The sequence below is a fragment of the Nesoenas mayeri genome, assembly GCF_963082525.1.
Source record: "Nesoenas mayeri genome assembly, chromosome: 1".
Lineage (NCBI taxonomy): Eukaryota > Metazoa > Chordata > Aves > Columbiformes > Columbidae > Nesoenas > Nesoenas mayeri.
Genome location: NC_137541.1, coordinates 24,089,009 through 24,102,743, shown reverse-complemented (window position 1 = coordinate 24,102,743; position 13,735 = coordinate 24,089,009). Strand labels below are relative to the sequence as shown.

Sequence of the window (13,735 nt, the reverse complement as noted above, 5' to 3'; positions counted from 1 at the left end):
GTGGCTTTATTCTGTTTTAAAGCTTTTCTGTCCTTCAGCATTCAAGTTGTTTATTTAAGAATTTTCCCCCGTTCCCCAGATACTAAAGAAAGTACAACACCATGAGAAAGCATCTTTAATGCCTGCAAGACACATGTGAACTGAATGGAGGCAAGAGGGACAAGATTTTGTTTTAAATGGAAGATAAGGCAAGATAGATAGGGAAAGTGAGCTGTTTGCCCCATGTCATGCTTATGGCACAGCTAGGAACTGAACACAAGTATTTCAACTGCTGTGTTTGGCAGACAGACCACTGAAAACTACTTTTATGGAGCTGAGTATGTGCCGGTGGGAGCAGGAAATGTAACTGGTCCAGGACTGGTGGTTGTGTGAAAAGAGGCAAAGGCAACAGCCCCAGCTGGAAGATGAAGTTGGTAGGGAAAGCTACACCTTCTTTGCCCTGCTTGGACTATGATTGAACCCTTGCAACACTGGGATTTAATTTACTCTGCTATTTGGGTGTGACCCTAGGGGTGTTCCTCCGCAACCCAATTCCATGGCATGTCCACCCCATGGGCAACTTTGGCTAAAAGTAATTAAATGCCCTGGCAGTGATTCAGGCATGCTCTGGGGTAGGAACTCCTATCGGTTTGGGGACAATACTTGAAAGCAGAGGTATCATTTGGTCTCCGTTTCTCATAAAATCTGACACAAGCAGCTGCACCAGCCTGATGAGCTCTCCGAGGAGCCAGACATTCAACAGTGGTTACATCAGCCTTTGCAGCACCAGTGAGATGGACTTTGTAGCTGTGTTTTCATAGCTCAGTGGAGGACCGAAGTGTAGCCATCAGTTCTGTATTTGAGCACCTGTTCCCTGTAGGGGCCATAAAGTCATGTGTGCCATCCATAAAACTTCAATACACTGGCTACCATCTGATCTTGGGGGCTGGCACAGCAGATTCTTGTTCTGGATATCAAGAAGAGACGATTCTACTGTTTCCCTGCAGCAGTCGGTGTTCTGGCTTGGGCTCTTTGTGCCTGAGCTGCCCTTTCTCAGACTGTTGCTGATAGCATGGGAGTCACACATGGAATAACAGTTGCAAAGACATAGACTCTTTTATCTCTACCTTGGGGTAGAGCAAAGGGATTTTTCCTGACCCTTACTTGGGGCAGAGAAAGTCTTCTGAAATATCCAGCTGTGTAGTTATGGTTTGCATGAAGAAAAGTTGCATAAATTCATGGTCGCTTATCTCTGGAGAACAGGTCTCGTCTCTTCTGCTTTTCCATCCCTCCTGTTAATGCGCAGCTGATCACCTCTCTCTTGTCCCTGCCCCTCCCGTGCAGCCAGCTTTGCCTCCCTGCTGTTCTCTGCCCGATAAATCAGGCCCTTTAAAGCCTCCTCCCCACTTTTTTTTTTCCTATCAGTCTTAGGATGGATAGATCTCTGCTCAGGAAAACGCTATGAAGAAAAGTAATTCCAGCCAAAGTGGAATACCCTTAGCAGCCCTGTTCTGGTTTATTCTCTCCCTGACCTTTCCACTGGAAATCATTTGTTTAAGCTGCAACAATTAGAACTAACACCTTGCCACCCAAGGTGTCTATCCTTCAGAGTCTTCTTCTGCACCCTGCAGATAATGATCTTGGTTCAAAAATACACTGTGTGTCTCCAAATGCATGGAACAGTCTTCATAGAAACCCACCCCGATTCTTTACCAGGACAATTACTGGATAAATAAAAAATAAGTACATGGGTAAGTGCACCAAATAACTGTATAAATATTTAAAAGTGTATATTGCAATGGGAAGCATTTTCTCTCACTCACACCAGCAAAATATGTACTTAGATCAGCAGAAATATTCTCCAAGGTAGCTGTGTTTTGTGGTTCTCCTGAAAAGCTGCAAAAAATATATTAGTAAATTGTTAGTAGTTATAAGATTGATAGAACATTGTAGTTCTGGTGACATGTACAAAGTAGTTACACTTAACTATCAAAATCCACATTTTCAGTAGAAATCTTTACACTTGATTGAGTCTTTGGGCAAAATCGTTGTCTTCATCTGCATATTCTGCTCATGGTAGATATGGTGCCCAGAACTCCCATTGCCATGACTATGGGCTATTTGAAAAATAGACATATAGACAATAAAGCTGAGAATGTACTTAGTACTGCTGCTTTTATTTAATTCCCTATGAATTACATCACTTGTTTACACTTCTGGGATCTACTTAAAAAAAAAAATAATCTTAATAAACACACCCTGATTAAAAATCTTGACAAAACCCAGCAAAATGCTAAGTATAGAGGTAATACCTCTATTGCTGTCTGTGTATAAAGAAATAGAACGTTTTTAAATCTGAATGACAAAGTGTAGGTTTGGCTAAGCTGCATGAGAGCACTGTCTGGGACTAAGGCATTAACAAGGGATTAAATTTTTAGAACCACTTATAATTTAATAAGTACCTGACCTGGACATACAAATTATAATGTATTTGCAAATACCACCACAAATAATATAATGCTTACATGGGCAGATGTTACCTATTTTGTTATGCTTTTTAGGGAAAGAATAGGCTAACTGCAGATTCCTGAATCTCATCCCATTCGAACTTCGCTACCAAACCCCACATTTTTTATGCATGCAGCAGTTCCTCTGCCGCTTTCTTCTCAATACTGTGGACTCTATACTTCCTGTCCGAATCTGTTGAGCAATATTGCGGCGTAATTCCAAACAGCTGCTGTGGTCACCCTATGTCTGTACATCAGTAGGGGGTGAAATGATTTCTATATATAGCTTGGAAATCTGTTGGCAACATTTTTAAAGCACACTGAGATTCTTCCTGAGGGATAAGAGCAGCTATATGAAAGCAAGAGCATTAGGATGATCACTGCCTACAAAGCAGTTTATCTTTTTGGTGCGGCAGAAACTGGTAGTGAGGAAATGGGCGACCTGCAGGGATGTGCAGAGGCACTTGCTCTGAGCAAAACCCGGGCAGGATTAGCTCATGCTAAGATAGGCAGGTTCATTTCGTGCTCTTTTTACAGAATATGACATTGTACAGGTACAAGATGATTAAAAAGTACCAGCTGTGTAGGAAAGAAAGAAAACTGGGGATAGGAGTGACATTTGTTCAGTAAAATGTATTTGTCTCCCTCACCTTCACTATTTTAATGTGACTCAGGTAGACAAAAGGAGCAATAAACCCGAGCCTGGTGCACCCTTGGCACCCAGCTGCATGTCTCTCTATAACCAAACAGACCTTCAGGGTTCATGGATGAAAGGCACACTGGGTGTCTGTGCAATGTGCACAGTGAGTTTTCCTTCTTTTATTCAAAGATTGAGGAATTTGGTAGTCCAGAAATGTTCTTATTTGCACCCAGATAATGTTTTCCTCGCTGCTTCCCTGCAGCCAGGTCAACCTCTTGCCTCCCAAGATGCATCCTAACGCTCTTCCCACCAGCAAGCACTGTCAGAGCCCATTCAGTTCTTCACTGTGTGTGACTCTTCTGTCTTCTTGATAAGCAAGGCAACCCAAACACCCAGGCCGTCAAAATATGTTAGATTAGCTGTTACCCATGGCTTGTTGGTATACAGTAATGTATATAGTCTTGTGGTGATGTCCCCAACAGCTGTTGGGAATCCTGTTTTCAAAACTAATCTGAGTAATAAGGCAACCCACATGCACATGTTTTTCTGTGAAATCTGATCACTGTTTGTGATGGGTCAGAGTTGTTAAGCTACAATCTGGACTTGGAATCTTCCCTCCCAGTAGCCTGGGTCTGCTGCAGGGGATCAGCAGGAAAAATCCATCTTTGAGTTAGAAAACTGAATCCAGTTCCCAACTGAAGACTGATTTTGGATCAGGGTCATCTTTAAACTTTCCCCACTTTTTGTTTCCCCAGCATGGATGAAGTGAAGGATCTCTTTCTCCCTTGTGACTCCCTGTTTATGGCATCACCAGGACACATGGGCTGGACAACAGAATCATCTGGCGTAGGGAAAAGCACCTGAAAAATTGTTCCTTCAAATGCCTTCAGTGCACGCTTTATCCCGTTTGCTCTGCTGATACCACTGTTAAATGTAGGTGATGACACATCCTTTTCAGGAACAGTATGGTGTCCACAGTTTTCACAAGTTACGCTAGTCTCCCTTGGGGAAAGAGCTCCAGCTTGTCCCATCAGTCTTTCTTATGGTCCTGTTTCAATGCCAGGTTGCTGACCCTTTGTCTCTTCAGGCCAGTTTGCGCTCTGCATTCCACCTGGGCCTGTAGAAGCAGCATGCAGAAATTGAGATACATGTGTGTATATATATATATATATATTCAAATTGTAAATAGAATGTCTATATGTGCTATGTATAATTATTACATCTATAATTACATATAGTAGTTATATATGTAATGTGCGTGTGTATATATGTCTATAAACATTGACAGAGGCAGGAGGGGGAAGGTAGGCAGCGGGGAGCATGGGGCAGGACAGAGGATGTGTGAGGAGGGGAGGGCAGGACAGGCGAGGAACCAGGTCGGGGAGAGGGCGGCGAGGGGCTGTGCAGGGGCAGGTGGGGGGTCCTGCAGGGCCCGGGATGGCAGAGGCGGCGCAGCAGCAGGAAGGTGGGGAAGGGGCAGGTGGGAGAGCTCGGGGGCTGCGAGAAGGGGCAGTGGGAGGAAAGGGGCTGGTTGAGGAATGAGGGGTGCAGAAGCCATGGGGGGAGGCGAGAGCGAGCGCTGCAGGCAGAAGGGCAGCAGGAGAGGTGGAGAAAGCCCAGACATGCTGTGGTGCATTGTTTTTAACCTGCTCTATGGAAATTAAACCTGTTGCTGCAGTGTAGGACTGCAGCTCGGTACGAGCCAACGCATCTGTCTGACAGGCTGTCCTCAGGAGCTGTGACTGAAATAGCCACCGTCCCGGGGCCGGCTGTGTCCCACGCCTGAGGACAAGGTTGTGCAGCCCTCTCTTTGCTCGCCTTTAGTTTTCTCTGCTCTCACCCAAGTGGAAGTAAAATCTAAGCTGTGGGGTTTGCTGCGCTGGGGGGTAAACACTACCCCACAGGTGTCGCTCGCGCCATTTCAGCAATTGGGCCAACAGACTGCTCAGAATTGTCTGGAAAACATTATACTTGAATAGATTTCATTTTTATCAGCATACTTTCAGTTTTAATATTGTATATCTCAATGCCGTACATGTCAACATTGTACTAATAAAATGTAGCACATTTCTAAAAGCATTTAATTTTCAATTGGCATTTTCAACACAAAATCTGTCCAGTACACATTTTCTAACCAACTCCATCCAAAAATGTTTGCAATAAAATATTGTCTGCAAAAATCCGCTCAAGAAAGATAATTTTATCACGCTGCTTTTCCAGCTAATTTGAATAACACAGTGAAACATTGTCCTAGACACACCGAAGAAATAAAATTGCTATATACATTGTTATATACATTTAATTAATGCCAACATCAGCATTCACAATGCAAAGTTAAAAGAAGAAACATACCTATTTCTTCCTGCTGTTTCACATTTTATAGAATTTGGCCCAAGCATAATTTCTTCAAGTGCAGCTGAAAGAGTGAACAGAACTTGTACTCACACACTGACTTGTCCAGACACAGGTTACCCACGTTTTTTTCAACTTATCACAGTGTCTCATACCATGAAAGTAACGCTCTTAGCTCCATAAGCCAAACTGTGTTGCATATTCTTCCTTTTTATTTTATGCAAATTTGATTGATGTAAATGACCTCCAAATATTTATTTAATTTAATTGCAGATGCACAATATTCCTTAGTCTGCTTTATCAATATGCTTCATGTATTAGGAAAGCCTAAGTTTCTAAGCTTTCATCACACCTCTTGAGTAAGGTAAACTGTGTGAAATTCATATAGAAAAATGATCAAATGAAAAATACATTTCTTTGCCAAATCTGTTCATGAAAATCACACTCTGTCTCCTTTCCCCATTGCCATTAAAGCAATATGCATAATAATAAAACTAAATTAGCAATTTGACTAAGCATCACACATGAGTTCAAGTGTTGAGTCCATACTAGCCAAAAAGAGATGGTGCTGGACAAGAACAATAGTTGAAATTATTTCCACTTACATTTTTCATTAAATACTGACTTGACTAACTAAAAAATAAAACCGCTGTGTCTTATAATTTAATAAGGTTGACATTTATCACCACAGATGTGTAGTTACCTCCCTGTACCAAAACAAACCTTTTCTCTGTTTTTCTCTCTTCCTCCCTCTCTCTCTCTCTCTCATGACACAAGTTTGCAAATATTGTTGGCCTGTACATTTCAGAAAGCATCACTAGTTCACCATCATTTGGTGCTAATAGAAAAAAAAAAGTTAAAAAGCCCAAACCAGTGTGAAGTTGAACCTTTTATTCTGTGGTTTCTTACACTGGAAGATAATCTGTCTATAAAAATAATATCAGACTAATATCTCATTTATTAGTGGGCATGGTAATATAGATGTACGTTTAAAATTAGGCATTGAAGGACACCCTCCAGTTGCACATCACTCAGCTACAGCAAGCAACAGCCATTATCTAAAATAGCCACTAGAGGCCTTCATTTGCCAGGGGCTGTCAGGAGCGATGAAGACGGAGCCTCACTGCCCACCCAGGGCTGGTTACCCGGCAGCTCTGCGTTCTCTGCTCACTCCCCCAGCAAAGCACAATTCTCCACTTGAAAATAAACCTCACAGGAGCTCCAGATGGACATGTCAAACTGAGTCTTCCTCCGATCATCCTCAGAAAAAAAAAATAAATAAAAGGGGGAATTAATAAATAATCCAGTTGTGTGATTTGTTACAGGCGAAGCATGACAGGTACCAGCAGACTGACCCCCTGCCTTCCCACCAACCCCAGCCTCCTGCCTTCCGACACCTCAGCGGGATCACAGCGCGGTTCCACTCAAAAACCGTGAAAATGAGAGGAAGTCCACTGGACAACAGGGAGGGTGATTTATTTCCAGCCCCTGTGGCAGCTCAGGATTAAATGGATTTGCAATGTTCTTTCTCTACTGCAGTTTGGACACGAAGTCGGTGTAAATGCGCCCGGGGTTTTATTTGCTGCTGTCCCCCCAGCCGCGAGGCTGGTATTCTCCTGCGAGCCGCCTGCTCTAAATATGGCCATGGCCAGTGTGTCAATAATCCCCCTCTTTAAGGGACCTGCAAACACTAGTGTTGGGACATTCTTGCTGTTCAGATGTCTAGCTGACGTCTGATGCTTAAAACGGAGCATGCTTTCATCCCTCCGTGCATTGTCGTAAGCCCCCGATGATTACTCTTAAAAGGGTGCCTCTGCTACACAGGGAAACAGCTGCTGACCAAACGAGACACCGCTTGCTTGCTTCAGCCTTCTTGAATGCCCAGTCACTTCAGGTTTGTACCAGCCTGACCAGGAGGGACCATGTCTACCTTTGGCTACCGAAGAGAGCTCAGTAAATATGAAGACATTGATGAAGATGAACTCCTGGCTTCTCTCACTGAAGAGGAGCTCAAGGAGCTGGAGCGAGAGCTGGAGGACATAGAGCCCGACCGAAACCTTCCAGTGGGACAACGGCAGAAGAGCCTGACAGAGAAAACACCGACAGGGACTTTCAGCCGGGAAGCGCTGATGGCCTATTGGGAGAGGGAGACCAAGAAACTCTTAGAAAAAGAGAGATTGGGTGCGTGTGACAAGGTAGGATGCTGAGGCATTCACAGTTCCCTAGAAATATTTTGGCTTGTTCTTTCCTGGCATAATCTTGCTCACTGCTTTCATTTTCTTTCAGTAGCATTTGTAAGAACACTGTTAGCCATCCTTTTGTGTCTGCTAAAGCTCTTTCTGCTAGCTCAGGGAGGTTTTGGTCTCTCTCTGGAGGTACCTTAAAAGCTTAGTTGAGAACAGAAAACTATAAAAACTCTTGCTAGCAATTAAAATAGGAATGAATTTTAACAGGCACATTAGAAATTTTTGCCAAGTAGTGATGCAGACTTTGGGGTAACTTTTGATTTTGTTTAAAAGCTAAAAAATCGACTTTTCCTTTTCTTCAAAAAAACCCACACAGCATTGACTGCTGAGAAGCATGTCAGGAAGATAATTTTGAATACATGTTATGTCAGAAGTCAGACAGCAGCTGCCTGGCTTGGTGCTCGCTGGAAGGACCTGCACTGCAGCGGGCAGCTGATGTTGCTTTGTTCCTGCTGAGGATCCCTGGCACGGCTCGGGAGCCTTCTGGAAACTGCTGTCAGAGGTGCACTGTAAATTATTTAAAAAGTGGCCTGGGGTAGAGTGATCAACCAAAACATTTATCTGTAATCCAAAAAAAAACCCAACCAATAGTGCTTGTTACGCAATTTGTCCCCCCGAATAACAATTTTAATAAGACAAGCTGTTCCCTGAACTGCAGATGAACAGGACGGCCGGGCAGGATGGAAGGGCTCAATCCCCCCAGGTGATGAGCGCTCCCAGCCCAAGCTCACATACACATCGGCACCCCCAGGGGCTTGCTAAAACAATTTGTAGGACTGAGCTCTATCAAAAAGCAACTTCTGTTTTCACATTGGCTCCATGTTATTTCAAGGCAAAGTGGGGACCTGGGGATGCGAGTAACTTTTTGATTTCCAAGAACTGCTTCATACCAAGCTCTGGCTCTCCTTGAAAGGGCAAGTTTTCCCATGTTTAAGTAGAAAATAATGCAAAAAAGGTAAAGACAGCAAAACTGGACTCAGAACTTCTAACAGCCTTGTTTCAGGAGCTTGATTCATTTGCAAGGCAATAATTGCAGTTTGTACATTGATTAAATACTCTCTTTAAGAAAAATCACCTGGATTAAATTAGCCTGTACTAATAATATCCAGGATTTCTTGACACTGAAGTGTTCTCTCCTGCTCGTGAATGGTGGTGTAATGTCTTTGTAGGCAGGCGCACAGACCACTAGCTGTCATCAGACCATTAGTATCGGCTTGCAGACGTTGACTTCACTCCCTGTTTGTCAAGTCCTAGGGAGGCAATGGCAAGATTAATGTTTATTTCCAGCTGATCCTGGAACTCAAAACCTGGACACTTCCAAAGACTCCTCTGAACAGGTCTGGTTGGTGTCTTATGTAAAGGCAGGATTCTTTTTTTCCTTTTCCATGTCTATGCAGCCTTAACAATGGGTACAGGCTAAAAATCAAAGTGCTAGAAAAAGTCTCTATAATTTTTGATTTGAGAAGAAACTTCCTAAATGCTGCTGACACACTGATGTAGTGGGCACAGAGTCTCTCTCCACTGGAGGCAGTAAGAAAGCTCCTTCTGAGTTTCTTGAATGCAATTTTCTTCTTGCCCTGAACTGTCAGAAAGTTAGACACCTTATTTAAGGTGGTTATTTGTGCTCCTTCTATAGTTAGTGGTGAGAGATCAGGCCCTCCAGAAGGCAAACGTCCTACCAATAGCCTTTTAGGGTGAATGACTTGACCTCCAGAGATATTTACTTCTCTGCATTGACTATCTTAGTCCTAATTTTTCATCAAGTTACTACTACAAAGCAGTACTACAATGTATGTGACAGGAAACTGAATTCCCCTTTTAACTCCAGAAATGCCACTCAAAATATAAAATCAAGTATTTTTTTTTAATTAACCTAGTGTCATCAAGCATATTAGCAGTCCATTTAGAGACAACAACTTGTTCTATCTGCAGCTCTGTTGAAGGCCATAGTATGTATTCCTGTATAGGTAAAAGCATAACCATGATGATGGGCTCCTGAATGCGAGGTGTTTTCAGCTTGTACAAGTCTGCATATATATGTGTGTGTGTGTGTGTGTGTGTGTGTGTGTGTGTGTGTAACCTACAGCTGTAAATCTCAGTCCCACAACAAAGCTGACTTAAACACAGGCCTGATTCTGTATGTAGCACAGCATCTCTCAGGGTAAGGTCCTTCCCGCACATGATCCACGGGAGAAGCAATGGGGCTGGACCCTGCAAGCCCTCCATGCGCAGGACAATGGGGACAGTCCCCACAAGCCCTCTGTGTGCAGGACGATGGGGACAGTCCCTGCAAGCCCTCCAAGCACTGAACAATCAGGAACGACAGGCTGGAACAGCTTGATGTCCTTTTTCATTGCAGTCCTTCTTCTGCAAACATTACAATTACCATCTGTTTTGCATGTGTCCCAACACAGAAGTCTGCTTAAGATTGTGAAACAGTACTGTGCAATCTGTCTTTTAACCTTTCCCTGAATTTTTAGAGCCAGATAATTAAGCAAACCTGAAACTGCACCGATTTGCTAAAAATAGGCTGTCATGTTTGTAACACTTTCATTTTCCAGAAGCACAAAACAGGATTGCTGTGTCTCTGCAGAGTGTACGCGCTTTGCAAAATACCTTCTAGTATTTTACAAAGACTAAAATATGAACGTTGCTAAAGTTGTGGATACAGAACAAGTATATTTAATCCAAAATTTTAGAAACATTTACAAATGTAAACAAAAAGGCTTACACTATATCTTGTCCAGTAGACAAAACAGGACATGGGAGATCTTTTTGGGTTGTTCATAGCGTGTGGGTTCAGTCATGGCCTATACAATGCAGCCTGGCTTCTGGAGTCCTCCAGATGGAGACAGACTTCCCTGAGGCACAGACCTTTTGCTGTTCCTGCACAGAGAATTGTCCTCTGCCACCATAACTGCTGAGGGCACTGGGCAGAGCTTTGAGAAGCAGATCCAAATTTGCTATTTTGGGACCCATCAAACATACTAAAATAACCTTGGGGTTTAGAAAAACAGCCAGTTTACTCTGTAGGCAATAAGTTATAGCAAGTTACCGTATGGCAGCTATCTGTGACAGCTGCCGGTGAGCACAGTCCTAGCTCTTGGCAAACATTTGGGAACTATTGACATGATTATTTGTTACCTGTGGGAATGTGTCTGAATCTTTACTTCACAAAGAGCTTCCACAAGTGCGTATAGCCCATACAGTGCATCCAGAGTCTTCTCAACATTACTCCTGCAATTCTGTATTATTTTGCATGTCCATATGCGTGTTTACCTGTGCAAAAACTATTTGTATCCAAATTATGGCAGTCTTTAGCCTTTTTAGATGTACTAAATATGCAAGGGAGTCTGAACATTGACACAGACATCTAATCCTTATGAAATCGAGAAACTTGCTGCTCACAGATCACGTCCATTCTGAAAGTGCAGTCTTAGGTTTCTGCTGGCAAGGATCCAGATAACATCTCCTGGTGGAGATGCAAACACACAGAAAACATGAAGTATGTCCATGTTGCAATATCTTGTATCAAATTTTCTCATGGTAGAAATCATTGACATCAGTAAAGCTGTTGCAATTTATGCTAAGCATTTGTCTTCTAAGGAATATGAAAGAAGTGCTGTTTAAAAAGTGTTAGGTGCTGTAACATTTTCTGTTCTGAGTGTCTCCGTTTCTGGGGATTTATTTTTAGCTTTCAATATTAAAACTTCTATAGTTTCAAGATAATTGTTTTTGTGCAAAAAGGCAGTAGCTACATTGCTGCAATCATGTTTAACACCCACACCTACATTCCTGTTCAGGACTCTGAGCAAGAAGACGACAATTCAGAAGACATTCAAGAAGAATATTTCACAGAAAGCAATAGTGAAGTGTCTGAGGAGGCGTGTACTGAGGAGGATGATGAAGAAGAAGAAGAAGCAGAAGAAGAAAATGAGGATGAGGATGAAGAAGACAGTGATGACGATGATGAGGAAAAGGAAAATGCTGCAGCTGGTGAAAGATCTGAGGATGGCAGGAGCTCTGACCACCTCAGACGCAAAAAGTGCAATGGTGCAAAGGACAATGAAAACTTACTCAATGGCCATGATGGAAAAGACACTGATAATCTGAGCTTAAAAAGCAGTGCCATCCACCCTTGTGGAAATCCCACAGTTATTGAGGATGCTTTGGAAAAAGTTAGGAGCAATGACCCCGACACCACAGAGGTTAATTTGAACAACATTGAAAACATCACTTCACAGATGCTTATACATTTTGCTCAAGCCCTGAGGGACAACACGGTGGTTAAGTCATTCAGCTTGGCTAACACGCACGCTGATGACAATGTTGCAATAGCTATTGCTGGTATGCTAAAGGTAAATCAGCACATAACTAGTTTGAATATTGAGTCAAATTTTATCACAGGCAAAGGAGTGCTGGCCATCATGAGAGCTTTGCAGAACAACAAGGTTCTGACAGAACTGCGGTTCCACAATCAAAGGCACATCATGGGCAGCCAGGTGGAAATGGACATAGTTAAACTGTTGAAAGAGAACACCACTCTGGTCAAGCTTGGCTATCACTTTGACCTTGCTGGCCCAAGAATAAGCATGACAAGTATCCTGACAAGAAATATGGATAAACAAAGACAAAAGCGCATGCAGGAGCAACGACAACAAGATTTTGGTTGTGATGGAGCCACCAATCCAAAGACCAAAGTCTTGCAGAAAGGGACACCTCGGTCCTCACCTTATGTGTCACCAAAGAGCTCACCTTGGTCCTCTCCAAAGCTCCCTAAGAAAGCACCACCAGTGAAAAGTCAACCTCCAGCTCCTGCACCCCCACCTCCGCCCCCGCCCCCACCTCCTCCACCTCCTCCCCCAGTTATTCCAGAGAAGAAGGCACCAACCAGGAATATAGCCGAAGTCATCAAACAGCAGGAAAGCGCAAAAAAAGCCTTACAGAATGGACAGAAAAAGAAAAAAGGCAAAAAAAGCAAAAAACATGAGAACAGCATATTGAAAGAAATTAAAGATTCTCTCAAATCGGTCTCTGACAGAAAATCAGAGGAAGGTTCACGACCCTCCACCCGTCCCTCCACCCCACAAAGGTCTCTCCATGATAACCTTATGGAAGCAATTCGGGCAAGCAGCATAAAGCAGTTAAGGCGGGTAAGCAAAAGATCCAATTTCAGTAAATGATGGTGGCTCAGATACAGCACAAGCTTAATTAATTGTAGTACATATATATTTTATTTAAAAAAAAAAAAAGAGTTCTTTGAAAGGTGAGCATAAGAAAGCACTTGGGAGGAGGGTTTACTCTGAGAGGGCTTTTCTCAGCACACTGATATCTGTTCAACTGTGATTTTGACAGAAAGTGGGGAACTTTCCCAGATTCAGGCTGGTTGTGGGAGATGGTGTGTGGTGGGGGGGGCTCTTGGAGGTGTGTCCCTGGTAGGAGTTTTGCCATCCAGACTGTACAGCAAATGTAATGAACCCCCTCGCCGCTCCCCTTTCATAGGTTGAGGTGCCAGAAGCCCTTCGGTGAAAGCCTGGACAGCAGGAGGAGCAGAGCGCTGCGGTGGTCGAGCGGAGGCTACCCGTCTGGTCACTGCTGGTAACATAGACTGTATAGCAAGCTGCTGCCAAAGTGCATTCTTAGTTTCAAACAATTTCTCTTTTATTTCAAAGAAATAAACCTGCTAAATACAAAAGAATGCTTTAAGGATACATTTACCTTGTAATCTGTAAATATGGAAACAATTTTCTTTTTTATTTAATGAGATTTCTATTGAGAAATTGCTGCTTATTGAGATATTCTTTTCAATATCTGATTGCACATCACTGGACAAGTTCTTCACACTGAGATGTAATAGTTTACCAGCCTGTGGTTTCTTCTTATTTTTTTCTTTTTTTTTTTTTCCATGAATTTACAATAAATGTGGTTTGAAGCTTTCAAGCAGACACATAGTCCTGGGGTTCTGTGAGTGAAAACCTACCAGATTTTTGTGTCAAGTTAATGAGCATCAG

The 13,735-nt window shown here is 42.9% G+C and overlaps 1 protein-coding gene across 1 annotated transcript; it reads left to right on the top strand.

Moving 5' to 3' along the window:
• Positions 1–7,400: 7,400 nt before the first annotated feature.
• LMOD2 (leiomodin 2) lies at positions 7,401–13,253 on the top strand (the record flags this gene model as incomplete). The annotated part of the gene is made up of 3 exons (XM_080362393.1): positions 7,401–7,673; positions 11,528–12,877; positions 13,227–13,253. 3 exons carry the CDS (start codon positions 7,401–7,403, stop codon positions 13,251–13,253), a joined length of 1,650 nt encoding a protein of 549 aa, XP_080218519.1.
• Positions 13,254–13,735: the final 482 nt, after the last annotated feature.